The 16,249-nt window shown below is 38.6% G+C and overlaps 1 protein-coding gene across 1 annotated transcript; it reads right to left on the minus strand.

The window, feature by feature from the left end:
* Positions 1-9,216: 9,216 nt before the first annotated feature.
* On the minus strand, positions 9,217-15,773 carry SLC30A1 (solute carrier family 30 member 1). Its single transcript, XM_014058483.2, has 2 exons — positions 14,829-15,773; positions 9,217-10,387 (listed from the first exon to the last, which is right to left on the minus strand). The coding sequence occupies exons 1-2, from the start codon at positions 15,445-15,447 to the stop codon at positions 9,489-9,491; spliced, it is 1,518 nt and encodes a 505-aa protein (XP_013913958.1). The 5' UTR covers positions 15,448-15,773; the 3' UTR covers positions 9,217-9,488.
* Between the last annotated feature and the right edge of the window lie 476 nt (positions 15,774-16,249).

Genomic DNA, 16,249 nt, shown 5'->3' on the forward strand with positions numbered 1-16,249 from the left:
ATGTCGTTTGTTAGCTCTGCAAAGTTACATAAGGTTTAATATTTAAATCGATAAGCCTAGTTTTCATAGTAACAAGCTCTTCCTGCTTTCCATCTTAAGATCTTTACAATCCACATGTAGCCATTGTTCTTTCCATCAAACTCAGTGTCTTTTCCTCTTTCTTGTCCCTTTTTTAAGAGTTAAATCTTCAACTTATACCAAAGAATTCTAGGGAAACTGAAAGTCTGCTCTCTCACTCATAAACCTGGTTGCCTCCATTAAAGGCATATATGTTGCTGCTGCTTTTGATTATCTTCCTGTCACTGGGGAATCCCACCTTTTTTTTTTATTAATCAGTAGCTATTTTGCTTGTCAGGCATTTCTTTCCTCCCAATTACCTTTGGGGGGGGGGAGACTTCAAAAAACGTATCTGCATTCTAAACTGTAACTGCTAGACCAGTGTTTCTCAACCTTGGCAACTTGAAGATGTCTGGACTTCAACTCCCAGAATTCCCCAGCCAGCAAATGCGGGAATTCCCCAGCCAGCATTTGGGGAATTTCCCAAATGCTGGCTGGGGAATTCTGGGAGTTGAAGTCCAGACATCTTCAAGTTGCCAAGGTTGAGAAACACTGTGCTAGACTCTCAAATGGTAGATTCAGGAAGAGAATGTTGATTCCAATGCTTATTTAACTGTCAGTGGAATGCATTTCTATCCCCTGCAATCAGCTAGGAAGATTTTTTTTTGCCAGTGATTTCATGCATTCACACACTTTCAAAATAATTGGCATTTCTTTCCTTTTTCCTGCCTTCTCGACTACTCACCATGCTCACCTTGCATGTGTATAGATTAATGCAGCTAGTGAGAACCCCACACATTTGGGTCCTGCTTGATCTTGCTGCCAAAAGCCAAGCTGTGCAATGTTGACACAGTTATGCAGACTGAGGAGCAGAACTGCTGAGTCTGGCTGAACAGCCCAGCCTTTAGACCTTGTACCTGCATGCTCAGCACCTACGAGAACCTGTGGCAGATGAGGAAAAAGTAAAGCAAGTTTTGTAAACACTTGCCATTTTTGAAAACGCCCCTGGTCCATGGGTCAGAATCAGAATGTTAAGCTATTGCTTCCTTCAAGACACACATATACTCACCCACCTCAAGGGATTTCCATTTTTAAAAATGTGCAAGTGGTCATAATGTTTGTGAATAATCCAAGATATATTACTCAGTAGTTGTGGCAAGGATATAATGCAGGGGTGGGTTGCTGCCGGTTTTACTACTGGTTCGCAACCCTCGCGCAGGTGCCAGACGCGCACTGTGTACACGTGCACAGCTCAATGTAAATTGTTCTTCGCACATGCACAGAACAATTTACAGTGAACTGCGCATATGCAGTCACTAAAAAGCAAAATGGTGGTGGCCCAGCAGCAGCAAGGGAACCAGTTCGGGAGTGTGGCTGGCCTGGGTCACTGCTGGTTCTGTGACCCAGCCCTGAATTCCACTACCAGTTCGGCTGAACTGGGCCAAACCAGGAGCAACCCACCTCTGGGGTAATGTTTGCTAAATATTTGAGCTAAGCCAGCATATAAATTACTTGTAAAACGGGACTAGGAGAAGAAAGGATGTTACTCTGTTTTCCTTCTAAGTTTTTCCTTTTCACTGGCACACCAATTATCTGATCATGCCAGATGTGAAAAAATTGATTTTGTTGAGCTGATGTTTAAGCATAGTTGCATACAAGTCAAGCTACATGTCCTTGAAACCCTTTGCCCTTGCATTACTCAATAAAGAACATGGTTCTTTCCAAGATTATAAATGCAAATTGACTTAATAAAGAAATGCACACCCAGTTTAGAATAGAGTCACTTATAACAAGCATGACAAGTTTCAGATTCCAAAATACATAATTGTAAGTTAGGGTTATGTCACTCTGCATTTTGCAAAGATTGCATAACTAGCTTTGTAGCAAGAGCTTGTGTTGCAGTAGTCTAACCAGCCTTGTAATAGGACCACAAAGTGGTGGGAAGCCCATCCCAATTCATTCCAGGCTTTGAAATGTGAACTGAGAAAAAATGAGTTCCATTTTCTTCTTATATAACATGAAGAAAATGTAAATGTTTAACAATACCCATTATACAATATTTGCAACAAAATGGGGTGAAATGCAGAAAGTTTATAAAGCAGTTAAAAGGGGGGGGATTGATGTAGGTCTTTTTGAATTACAGGTAGTCCTCGATTTATGACAACAATTGAGCCCAAAATTTATATTGCTAAGTGACAAATTTGTTAGGTGATTTTTACCCCATTTTACGACTTTTCTTGCTACAGTTGTTAAGTGAATCACTGCAGTTTTTAAAGTTAGTGACACAGTTGTTATTCCACAGTCATCATGCCTATCCTTGGCATTTGTTACTTTGCATAGCCTATTAAAACACATACATCCTCAGCCACTTTTCATTAGGATCAAATTGAAATGGGGAAGGTAATACTGCTTACATGGACCAAAGAAAATACCTATGCTACAGTATGTTATTTCCAATTAAACATATTATATAAAAAGGAAGCATATGGATTCTTTGTTTTGGGGACGATGGTAAATAAACTAAATAAAACTTGTCAAACTGGAGAAAAATCACCAAAATAAAACACTGAAATAGCTGTGTCTGTGTATATGTAGTGAAGGAAAGAGAAGACATGGGAAAAGAGAGGAATAGGAAGTTGAATAATGAAGTAATTGAAGGAGGATTAAGCAAGAAAAGATTTTAAGCCAAGAACGAGGAAGTTAAACTAAGAAAATATATTAGTTGATTATCTACAAAACAAATTGTTAGTATACACGTAATGCTCAGAAAGAAAATCTGGAGTCACTATAAGATATACTTACATTAAAAATAAATAAATACCCATCTATATCCTCTTTTTTTTTCATTTTTCTAATTTACAACCACTCCATTCTTTCAAAAATCTGATTGGAATGACCCAACTCATCTTTTCATCTACCAAAACTTAACAGTCATCTATATTAGTAGTTATTGATATCCCAAACCACCATAAACCTGTAGAGTTCTTATTTAGAACCAACCAAATTGCCTACTGTTACTATTGACACTTAATTTTACTGTTCAGTTTAGCTTCTTGTGAAAAAATTCCTTTCATTTAATTCCAGGACTAGTTTCTAAGAAAGACTCAAGTTTTAACATTGTGCGGGGGGGGGGGGGGAATCTATCCCAAGAGTGATTTTTTTTAATGCTATTCTAAGTGTCAGCCAAAAATCTATCTTTCCTCACAGTAACTGGACTTGGGCCATATTCAGTTTAAATGCAATTTCTGAAATACAGCCCAGAAACAAACTGCTCATCAATATATAGCAAATAATGTGCCCCAGCCTGAAGCCCCAAGTATATGAAGTCACTCATCTCCTGGCTATGCTGATGATTGTTAGGGGTTTTGGGGCAGGGGTGTATTTTCATTTTGGTGTATGCATGTTTTTAATCATTGTCCACCACCCATAGTCATTGAGGTAGGCAGCTATATAAGTTGGTTAAATCAATCAATCAATGTTATTGTTTGAATGAGCCTAGAATACAGGCTGGTTCATTTGGCCAAATAATTCCTTACCCATCCATTGTAACTTCATTTCAGCTCTACTAGTCAATTACAACATCTTTTGCAAGGTGGGGGTTACCTTGGAGTCAACTCGACTGCCTGAACAGAGTGATTGGCCCTAGGTCACCAAGTTGGCTTTATGCCTAAAGCAGGACTAGGATTCAGTCTCCAGGTTTCTAGTTTTATGCCTGGCTCTTTCAATCCTTTAACATAGTATTAATATATTATTCATACATAACCACTTCAATCTGTTTTAAGCTTCTATTTAAAGTGTTTGCTTCCTCCTGGTGTTATTTAAAATATATCTTATTCTGCAGCTTTGGTGGCATTAAGTTCACAAATCCCTTCAGATTTTTTTTTCAGGGAAGACGCACCCAGTTTCTAATAAAGTATTAGCACCTACTTGTTTACTGCTTTCTTTAGCATTGGGTGTACTTTCAAAATCCCAGGACTCAACACAGTATTGCATCTACAATATTATTATAACTGTATTAAAAAAAACATGATTGTGCAATTGAAATTCAAAATAAGTATACCTGGTTGCAAATAAACATTACATTTGCATTTAGAATCTCTAAAAACAAATGCACCTCCCAGATCAGCAATTAATACACACAGGAAATTTAGTGTTGAGGATGGGATGGCTGATATTGTAGAGCTGTTTCATAAATCTTTGGGACATCCCCATTCGAAATATTGTGTTTGCTTCTGATCACATCTTTAGATCTAGAACTGGTGTCAAACTCATGTCGTCACATGACGTATTGTGACTCCCCCCCCCCTCCCACTAAAGGGGCAGTGGTGAGCACGACGCACCCAGCCCACAGGCTGGGAATTTGACACCCATGATTTAGGTGGTCAAAAATACCATCCTAAACGAAGACAAAAACTCTTTGTTGGAGTTTTACAGAATTATGGAAAACATTGGTTTCGTATACTAAAATTTGGAAATATCTAACAAATGGATAGTAAAGTTTCAAAATGATTTAGAGATGCATTATTCAGTTAATTAATATAAGCTCTGGTTTTCATTCTTCAACTCCCAGAGCATCTGAAAAATCAAGATAATCCTAGCCCGCATGCTAAACTGAAAGGTGTGACACACACACACACAAAAAGGAATGGCAGGAAAACTGATGAAGAAAATAAACTCAGACACATCTTTTCAAGTTAGTCAAAATTTATAATCTATTGCAAACTAAAATCAACCTGGAGAAAATCTCTCTACGCAGATGCTAATAATACTGACTTGATGACACATAATGGAATTGCAAAGTAAACCATTTATATTTGTTTTCCCGAGTGTTAAAAATAAGGCCTCCTTCAGGTCTAAACAGGTGCTAAGTCACCACATATATTTCTTTGAAATGATACGGAAGGAATTTGACATGGTATCTTCTGAGGTTTATTTCTCCTTTATTTCACAGCCTAATCTATAATCTTAAATTTTCTTGGTGACATCCCAAGTACTAACTCAACCCAATACTGCTTAATGTTTTGGATCTACCATCATCAGCTAGATTCTGACATCTGCCTAGACTCCAGGTACTGTAAAGGTGACTACATTTCTGATTACATTTTGTACACCGACTTGTCCAATGCAATAGTCTATTGATTAGTCAGATCTATGGATCTAAGCATGCAGCTGGGCTTGAATGATCATTTGTGTCTTGACATTCAAAATTATGAAAGCAGAGTTGAACCTAGATATTTGGACAGAAGACAATCAGGAAATTCCACGGCTTTAGATTAGTTGGGACTAAAAAACTTGACAAACATTCTCCTTCCAGCTGGATTGGTGCTTGAGATGTTAAGATAAAATAAAGCCTTGTGTACACACTCATACCGATTCTGCATTTAGCCAAACCTCCATTTAAATAGCTAATGTTAATCCCACCAAAGGAATTTTAGCAAGTGAGAGAGATGTTAAAGGGGAGAGGAAGACAAAGGACTGTGCCAGTTATCAGTTATTTAACAACATTTATTTCCTTCTCAATCTTTAGTTTATATGCAAAGAAACGCCACAGCACGATTGGTTTAACAGAAGCTCATTGTTATCAATAGTACTGTAATCAATACAGATATCCCATCTTGATCTCCCAAACAATGATTTCAAACACAACCCCTGGAGTGCAAAAGGTTGTCTCCCTCCCTACAGCAGAGCATGTGGATTTGGAGGCTATGCTCCAGAACATTTTAATATATAAATTTAGCAAGCAGAGAGAAAAAAATAAGGCTCACATATTTCTAAAACATGGAAGTAGTCTTCACATGATCAATTTAATGATGTAACCCAAGTTCATACAAATGAATGAAAGCTCCCAGTATCAGTAAGGCTACAATTGGTTTAACATAGAAAAATGAGAATATGATCAAATACCTTATTTCAGGCACATGAAGTATTAGTAGCGTTCAATCCACTAAGAGGCAATGAGATAGTGAAAGAGAGAAACAATCTACATTATAATATTGGATAATTGTTCTGTAAACATAATCCAGAATCCCAAAAATGCTACATTGATGCTGTTGGGAAATTAAAGCAGCATATTTAAATATTCTACTTAATACCCTTACATATGCAATAAATGTTTGATAAAACTTTTAAAAAATCAAAAAAGGAGATGCAAAGTTAAAATGATTTCCCCCTTCAAGGAAAAGTATCAAAAAGTGCATTTATCCTCAGTTTCCCACTAACTCAATGTACTCAGTACTTGCTTCTCTCCAAAACAGACTCCTGCTTTATATACAGCAAAAGTTTGTCCAGTGCTCATGGCTAACAGAAAGGCAAACTTTAACAAAGAGATTTGGAGCGGTAGTTCTTTCAAGTAGTTTTGAAGCATTCGGCAAAGCTTTCGGTAACACACTTAAACATTGTCCTGCTTTAGAAAGACATATTTCTTTCTTTTACAGGCCACTCCTTCAAACACTTAAGTGTGTGTGTGTGTGTGTGTGTGTATAGACATACATACATACACACACACACACACACACACACACACACACACACACTATAATTTCAGGGGGGGAATCATGTGAAATTGTAGTAAAATAGACTCATAGAGCAATCTCACATTTATTGTACAATGGATAATTATCACAAAAACACATATTAAACAGAATGTGTTCGTTATCACTGGTGTAACTCTAATTGAAACATCCCCCCACATACCATGCCAATCAGGAAAAAAAAAGAATTGCAAAATTGGCCCCATTATTCAATATGATCATATTCATAAAGAAAGAAGCATCCTGTACTTAAAGCTATTCAAGATGTTCAATTTTATTTAAAATATAACTAGGAAATGACCTGGCTAATATTCCTGAAACATTACCTGTGAAAATAGATATGATACAACATATTCTGCCACAAAAAGCTGATGTATAATTAAAGAGAATCAAACCTGACAACTATGTAAGATGTTTTCCTATTTTATCACCGTACTAACATCTCAAAATAGTAGCTAAACTTCATGCTTTACTGAGATGGTGCAGCAGTTTCTTTTCAAAGAAGGAATAAAAATCAGAAACAGCTCATTACTGTATATTCCATTGTGTATACAAACTAACCTAAATAAAACCAGCCAGTTCATGCTAAGAAGTTAAAAAGTGAGGCTTGTAATTTTTAATGAATACAAACTAAAGCATTCAAAAATTACGAAGCTTTAGCTGTAAGACTTCTAATTTATAAGTTTTTTGTGTATTCATACATACATACATACATGCTTGCACATTTCTAGTTCTGGCTCTGTGAATTTTATTATCCATAGAATAGAAAAACATGAGATTTTCAAAACTTTTTTTTTCAATCAGGCTACCAACATGAAAATTATACCACACAATTATTTCATGCTTGGAATGATGTATGGAAACTAATTATGAGTATTAACAAGTGGACTTTAAACAAAACACAAATGTTTTCCTTACATTTGATCATTTTAGAAGTAAAATGTAGCACACCATGTTAACTATGCAATAGTTTCATTTTGTAATATAAAGAAGGACTGCAAGACTTACCACACCTGCATTCTTTCTTTGTTGGCTTTTCTCTGTTTTAGAATCTTTTAACTATTGGGGGGAAATATCAATAGTGCTAAAAATGCTTCGGTATTGACATTAATGTCAAGTGAGAATTTGCAATCAGCCCTACTTGCAGATTAAAACTTGTAACCAGTGGAACCATGTTTAAGAAGCTAGGTTTATAAATTCAGGTACAAGTGACTTAACAGAATTGTGACACTCTCCTCTACTTTATTTTACAAAGTATTTTGTGGAATTGCTTTTAAAACCTTCTAAATATAAGACTGAATTAGGCAGGAATTGTGTCAGACTATGCAAACTGTCACAGGTAAGAGTACTGACTGAAGGCTGTTCAGACATCACAATCATTCATAATAGTGTCTAGCAATCTAGTGCTTTCAAAAGGTTTTGAACTAATTTATCCCATTGCTCTTAACTATTGGGCATATTACTATAGATGGTCCAAATCATCTGGAATATAGTAGGAGAAAATGGATTTACTACTGTATAATCGAAATGAAGATTTTCTCTCACATGCCTTCTAGCTACCTCTCTTATGTGGCCAAAAGAAAATCCAAAAGTAGTTGCTTCTATTTTGATAAATCACTTTTTGGCTTTTTCAAAGCTGACAAACTATGGCTAGCGGTAATCATATTTTTTTGTAACAATTCCATCCGTTGCTTGAGTTTTTGAATTCCCTGAATGTTATTTTGAAAATAAATTAAGATAATGGTTTAGGATTTGGGTAGAACACTAAAGTGAAGCTAATAAGCAAAAACTTATCATTAGTTCTCATGGATGGGCTGGACACAATGGGTGTGCCCACCAGCTCCAAGTTTGCTGCAATTCATTCCCGGTGCACAAATAAAATGTACCATGATATCTGAACCAGTGCTGCAGGCAGCAATTTTGTTCCATCGGCTGCTGTCTAGAATTCACTATGAATTGAATAGTTCAAGCGAAGTAATTTTATCCAACAACAAAAATAAATGGTTCAGTTAAGTCATAAATATATTTACAAAAGTAAGAAATATATTAATTTTTTAGCAAATATATGCTGATGAATTTGATGTTATATTTTTCCTTTTTTTACTTAAAATTATGAGAAGCAATATCTCTATTCCAGTTCACCACAGATAACACTGCTAAGACAGAGACCAGCTCTGGCTCTCTAGTCCCAGCAAACTCTATTATAGAGTTTAAATTTGAAGATTTATATAATAAGGAAGAAAGGAAAGGAGAAAAGAAGTGTAACCTACTTTTGTCTTACACCTTACAGTCCAGGTGGAATGCAAGTAATTTTCCAATTCATATTTAGTAAGCTAATGTCACAGGCCCAATTCAAATATGGGATATTTGTCAATGGGCAAATTTTAAATTGTTATTATTAATGCTACATAATATATTTATTTTAAAATAGTATTCATTTTCATTTAAGAGGAAATGTAACCACCTGCTAAGTGGTTGTGGTTAACTTTTTGAAAAGATTCTGTCAAGTTTGGTGTCCTCTCCCAATAGTTGTACTTTTTAAAAAGGTCACACACACACACAAATCAACAAGCAGAAAGAACAATCCCAATAAGAAACTTAATACAAACTAATTTCAGGGAAAAGGGGATTATTGAAGAATCATTTTAATTTTTAATTCAATTCATCAGGCATAAAGTTGAAACTGGTTCTGTATTAATGTTGTGTCATTTAGCCTCAAGTTAACACAAACGTTATGTTGTGTCAGGACGGCATGTTCTTTTCAACAGGATTTCACTGTGGTAACAAAGACAGAACTTCAATAACTACATTTCTTTGCAACTTCTTTTTAATAATAGTCTTTTTTTCCCTTGCAATTTATTTGTAGTTGAAGCCATATTTCATTCAGCATAACTTTAGAAATTACAAAGATGATTCAAACTGTTTGTTGGGGTTAGGCTCTGCTTCTAATTTTACAGCAGGTGTGCATTCTGATTTAGTCCTTCGGGCTCTGTGATGTGGAGAGTCAATAAGTATTTCGGAGCAAGAAATACTAACTGAAGGGGACTTTTCTATCTTCTTTCCCATAGCCTTTTCCACAGTCCCACAACACTGCTTCAGAGCACACTGGGTCCTGCAGGGAAATTCACATTTAGTCACACTTTCTTCAGAGCTTACAATGGCAAATTCAGGCTGAATGGTTGTTGCATGTATCCCTTCATCATGAAAAATCTCCTTAATATCTTTTGCCACTTTCATGTAGGATTCTGGATCCCTACATTTTATATGAGCAGTGCCAATTATCCTGCTTCCTGCCAGCTGCCAAATATGCAATTCATGGACAGCTTCTACATCTTCCAGTTTACGGAGTTTCTCATTTAAAGAGCGAATATCAATTTGCTTAGGAACAGTTTGCAAAAGAATAAGAGCAGATTCTTTAAGCAGAGGATAAGTAGTATAGAGTAGAATGCAAACCATGATCAGACAAAGTGAAGGATCTAAATATAGAACCCAACAAGGACCAGCTACAGGGATTTGGTCTCGTTCCAGTGGAGAAAGCTGAGTGAAGTTTGTACAGGGGTCATTAACACAAACATTGATGCAATCCCCAACCTCCGGGCATGGAGTCCAATAAGAGTAAAATATTATGGCATTCACTACTACAATAACTGAACCCAAGGCATCTCCGAGAACATGAAGGAACACTCCACGCATATTGAGCTGAGCACTGGTGTCTTCGTCCATCTCCATGTCTATAGAGGTGTTACTGCTAATATTTCCATTTGGTTGCAGTTCCATTTGGCTGTCTTTTACTACATCACCTGCAAAGACAAGAGCAATATTGTTATGCAAATATGAAATCTGTGATTGAGTTAGCAACATTATATTAATGTAGTCAGTGAAGGAGATCAATTAAATATAGTAGTTTTCTTAGCAGAAATCTGGATTCAGAAGTATTTAAAGTATCATGTCTGCCTTCTGATGACATTAATGATCTCTTCAGGATTCTAGAACAGGGAGCTTCAACTTTTTCATAACATGGACCTATTTACACCATGTAACAGAAGGCCCAATGTTAATGTTTTAGCAAGTAACCAAATTAATCTCCTCTCCTTTCAAAACATTCAAATTTTAAGTGGTAAACTAGAATAGAATGTTATGCAGGACTGTGGTGCATTCCTTTTTAAGTTGGACAAATGGTTCTCCTCTGAGTCCTGACATTAGCTTCAGACCAAAGCTTGGAAGGAACAATCACCAATCTAGTGCTTTTAGGATACTATAATCCCCAGCTACATTGTCAACTGTCTTAATAATTAAGGGAGTTGGCTATAAATTCTGAAGAATTTCACACTGGGAAAGACTGCTTTATGATTCACAGCCAATCTCTTTGCTTAAGCACTCATTAGCTTTCCTAGATTTATTAAACTAATTGAGGCAAAATTCTAATCATCATAGTTAGAGATGAATAAAATGAAAATAATATGTAGGCATACACTGAAAGTTTTGGAGAAACAGCTGAGAAATTTGCTATTTTCAAAAATCTGTTCTCTTGAGCATAATCAATTTATTTTCAAAAAATGAGACCCTCATTGTGTGTATCATACATACACAGAAAAACTATCCCTTCAGATACAATAATTTATATATGCCTGAATGCATACTCACATTGACATATCAAGGATGCAGTGGAAATTAGCAGGCAAAAGGAGAATTGTTTAAAGAAAATGAAAGCCAACTCCCTCACTGATAACCATGCTAATATATGGGAGTTCAAATCAAAACATCAGAAGAGCATGTTAGCATATCCTGACCATCACTATATACTGTTAAATGCAATGACCGATACAACTGGTATTCATCACTTTTCACAGGTGGAATGCAAAATATTCTGGATTTTGGTATCAGGTTTTGCTTCCAATCACACTAGTATCCTAAACTAATTCACAATGATCCAGAAAATGATTTTCATCAATGTCTCTTCTTGTAAAACATAGCACTACTTCCAGTGAATTGTCCCCCAGAAGATGGGGTGGAGGGAAGGGAGACAAACTTTTCTATTCAGGGAAGTTTGGCAGTTTCCGAACTTTATTTATGTTTGCTTTTTAAGTGATTTTGAGAAGCAAGAAATCCATGGCTGGCTCCAATGGTTGAGAAAGAGAAGAAGGAGTAAATCAATTTAAAAAGCTGCAGGGAAATTAAAGAAAGTAGTCATTGTTCTTCGCTCTAGCTAGCCCCCATGTGGTTAGGCTGGATTATGGTGGAAAACCACCTGCTATGAATTAAATAGATAGGAATAAACTAGAGGCACTTTCACATGTGCACTATGCATAATCGCATATACTCATGAACCTGGCTTGTCAGTCCCCGAGGATATGCTAGAAATGGACTTGATCTGCTCAAGCCCCATCACAGACAAGCCTTAGTCACAGTACCTAATTTTTAAAAAGTGACAATTGAAGCCAATGAAAATAAAAAGAAAATTGCCAAGTGAAAAATATTGCACACACAAAAATACCAAAAATACTGAGGATGAAGTTGCTACAAAAAAGGGCCTGAAAGAAGATAGGTCATTTACATTACAGAAAGCTAATAAAAAGAAAAAATATAATGAAGCACCATCATCATCTGAGGAAAATCTATACTCAAAATCTCACAGTTCTGAGCTTCCCCAAAAGGTTGTTTATTTGAACATCATATAACAGACTAAATTTAATTTGTTTCACATCAAATAATACTGTCCAAATGCAGCACATGCTGACTATAGTAAGACAAAAATGCAAAACATATCATAATTATTGTACAGAAAAATTTGCATTCAGTATTTTTTCCCCAGAAAACCCACATCTTGGGGAAGGAACTATATAAAACTGCAGGTTGAACAGGAGAGAATGAAAATTGCCTTTTTGCCCCCACTCTCAGTGACATTCTAAATTTGGATAGCAGCATTCTGCAGGCAAAAAAATAAGCAATTGTTTTCATGCTGGAAAACAAAAAGGACAAAACAGTCATTATATGAAGAGAGAGCATTTGTCTGTGTGTTGTATTACAAAATGGGTTTTAAGACTAGTTATGTTGTAGATGCTGATGAGAAGAATGCTATTGGCTCAATGACTCCAGCAATGTAACCAGTGGAACTTGAATCATCTCCCACACACATTTCATTAAATTGACTCCACCTCTATAATGATTTTTACAACTCCCAATGGTGGAGATCAAGAGTTACGTGTAAGGGTGCTGAAAACAGAAAGTATATATGTATTAATATACCAGGAATGCTGTACATATGTGCTCCTAGCTAAAGATGTGTGTCTAAAACTGTCAAGCTTTAACAGCCACTACAGGAACTTCTTAAGGAGACATGTTTATTCTTAGAACCAAAACTCCATGAATAGGGTTTGGAAGACAAACTACCATGATAACAATGTTATCTTCAGGCTAAGAGTTATTCCAACGGAACTATTGCCAGGGATAGTTTATGCCTGATCATTTATGTCATCTGAAAAATATAGTTTAAATAATCTGGGTTACCCATAAATCCCATAATTCTGAAAAGCATTTCCACCATCATCTTCCCAAGATAGAACTAGTTTTTAAGTGGGGGAGGGAGAGGGCAAGTACAGCTGCAAAATCACACTGGATCTTATTGCATAAATGAGCCAACAATGATCCCAAGGCCAAATGCAAACTTTTAAGAAAATTAGTTGTTTACATAAATAACACTGATGCCAAGAGATGAACAGATTACCAACCAATCTGCTTTAGGAATTATAATCTCAGAATTCTGATTACATTATGAATAAATCAACATTTCTATATTAAACTAAATTACAATTATAAACTATAGAATATTACCAGAGGAATTAATTTCCATGACAGGAAATAAGTTCCTCATCTTCAATGTAGCCTAGCCCTTAAAGGAACAATTCTGCGTTTATTTTATTATATTTATATTCTGCCTTTCATTTAGAAGAGAAAAGTGGCATACACAGTACTTGCATTTCCTATTTTTCCCAAAACCCATTCTGTGAAATATGTTAGCCTAAGAGGACAGCAACATCCCTAAAGCCATCCAATTAACTTCCATGGCAGAGGGTGGAGTAGAAATTAAGAGCAAGCACACACACTTGCTCTCAAATAACAATCCATATAATTTTGTCCCAAAAAGTAGATGATTTAACGATTAAATCTCTAATGACAACAGACTTAAGAAACTGATAAAATCAGAATAAATGCTGCAGAAAACTTATTGGTGACCTGCATTGATGGCTTTGCAATATTTTATGTTGATAAAAAAAGCTATAGACTACATAATCGGGTAAAGAATGACAAATATTCTGTGTATGCTCAGAGAGAACTGCATACCAGATCTACCATGACAGCTGCTGTCTATGTATAATACACTTTTTAGTATAATTAAGTTCTATCTTAAATTTTGCTGCTGTAAAAAAAATCAACCAATTAGAACCAACATTACATAAAGACTACTAGTTGTTTATACACGGAAGAAAAGTGCAAGAAAAGAGGAACTCTGAAGTAATTCTCTTCTATACAAGGCACATTAATAATTTTAATTACTTTAAATTCACAACAACAAAGCTATCTAAAACCTTTCCCAGTATTTATTTTTCTGTTTTAGTGAAAGTGGGGTCCATGAACAGTTTTGTTCTTGAATAATTAATGACCATTTCCCATATTCTGGGTTTTCAGAATTCAACCTGAATTTAATTCAGATTAAAATAAAATGAAGTACAAGAAGCCTTCTCTTTATGGCCCAATGAAGAATCCTGGAAAGGCCTCTAGCAGTGTTTAAGATCGTAAGATCTAGGAAATGTAGTGAGCAAATGATATTAATAGAGCACGTTATAGAGAAAAAGTTGCAATCTCCCAAAGAGAAATTTGCCCTAAAGTGTCTGCTGGGGCATGATGAGGTAACAGTAACCATGGCAGTGGGTTGCCAAGACAGTAAATTAGGGTCAGCATGGCACAATTTCAGAGGGAAGAGAGATCAGCAAAGGATAAAATATCTTGCCATTGATCAGCCCCAGGGGGGAACACAATCCACTTTGGGTCAGCAGGGCTTGGTTTGTATGTTTCCTTTTACCACCTTTATTTGTGCGGGCAAGACTGAATTCAAGCCCAAGGTTTTTTACTGGCTGAAGAAGAGCCCTTTCTGCCGCAGGCTCCAGGCTAGGTACCTCTGGACACCATCAGATCAGGGCGGAAGCCCCTCCGCATCCCCTCCCCACCCCACCCTCAGCTCACCCAGCTTCTCCAGGCTGACTCCATTGGAGCTGTTGAAATTGTCCACCAGGGTGTTGGTCTCTTCTTTATGTAGGTCGCCGGGAGGCGGCTCCGCCTTGCCGCCTCGGGAGCCGTTCCGCCGGTGGCTTCCCCCTCCACTCCCGCCGTGCGAATGGCCATGGCCGCCGCCGTGCTGATGGAAGAGGCAGAGCCCCAGGACGTTGATGAGCAGCCCGGCAGCTCCGACGCCGATGACCACCAAGGGCTGTTCGATCTCGTGGGGCTCGGTGAAGCGCTCGATGGCTTCCAGGAAGATGGTGAAGCACAGGGCGGTCAGGAAGACGGCGTTGACCAGGGCGCCCATCACTTCGGCCCGCACCCAGCCGAAGGTGTTCTTCTTGGTGGCGCGGGTGCGCTGGGCGAAGCGGACGGCCACCAGGGCCACCACCAGAGCCATCACGTCGGAGAGCATGTGGAAGGAGTCCGAGAGCATGGCCAGCGACGACGTCAGCCGGCTCACCACCACCTCCACTACGAAGAAGCCGAAAGTCAGCGCCAGCATGCACATCAAGCGCACCCGCCGGCGGCCGTGCCGTCGCCGAGCCTCAACCGGCCGCTCGCCCGGACTCTCCACGCCCATGCTGCCGGCCTGGGGAGCCACTCAGCCGCTTAGCAAAGGCGCCGCTGCCGCAACCAAACCCGCGAGGGAAGAGGAGCGGGGTAAGCAGCACCACTCGTCAGCCGGCCGAAGGGCCCCCTCCGCCGGTGAAATCGCCCCTCTCGGCGCGGCTAGTAAACCACCGACCGTGCCGGGGCTTCTGCTCTCCCGCGGGCCAGAAGGGTTGCCGTGATCGTCACTATCGACGAACCGCCTCTCTGACCTGCCGCCGCGCCGTCTCCCTTCTATATAGCCCGCGTTCCAAGAAGCGGCGGCAACCACCCCACCGCTCTTTGCAGACGGTTTGAAACTAAACTTTGCACCCGAACCCCCTAACACTCCTTTCCACACGGAACCCCAGAGCCACCCGCCGCTAGGCTCCGCCTATCTGAATCTTCCTCATTGGCTACAACCCCGGCAACCGGGCGGCCCCACTCAAACCTCCCGGCGGGATTGGCCCCTGGGGATAGTCTCGACAAACCATCCGCCGTGCCTCCAAACCGCTTTCCTATTGGCCTGGCTTACCTCAGGCTTTTCGTAGGTCCCGCCTAAAGGGCGGGGCGACCCCTTTGATTGGAAGAGATGCTCGGTCGGGATGTATAACATCCTATCAATCTCCCGCTTTGGAGCCGCCTCCGAAAGAGTTATTTTTTTCGGGACTGGTGCAAAAGGTGGTGGCGGGTTTCGAGCGGAACGTTTCCTTTTCTCTCCCCCCCCCAGCCCTCCCCCCCAGCCCAGCCTTCGCCCTGGTTTTCCACACGCCCCGCCAAGCGGAGGCGGCCGT

Source organism: Thamnophis sirtalis, unplaced genomic scaffold (assembly GCF_051295495.1).
Source record: "Thamnophis sirtalis isolate CommonGarterSnake01/CBP01778 unplaced genomic scaffold, rThaSir2_p1.2 scaffold_6, whole genome shotgun sequence".
NCBI classification, from domain to species: Eukaryota; Metazoa; Chordata; class Lepidosauria; order Squamata; family Natricidae; genus Thamnophis; species Thamnophis sirtalis.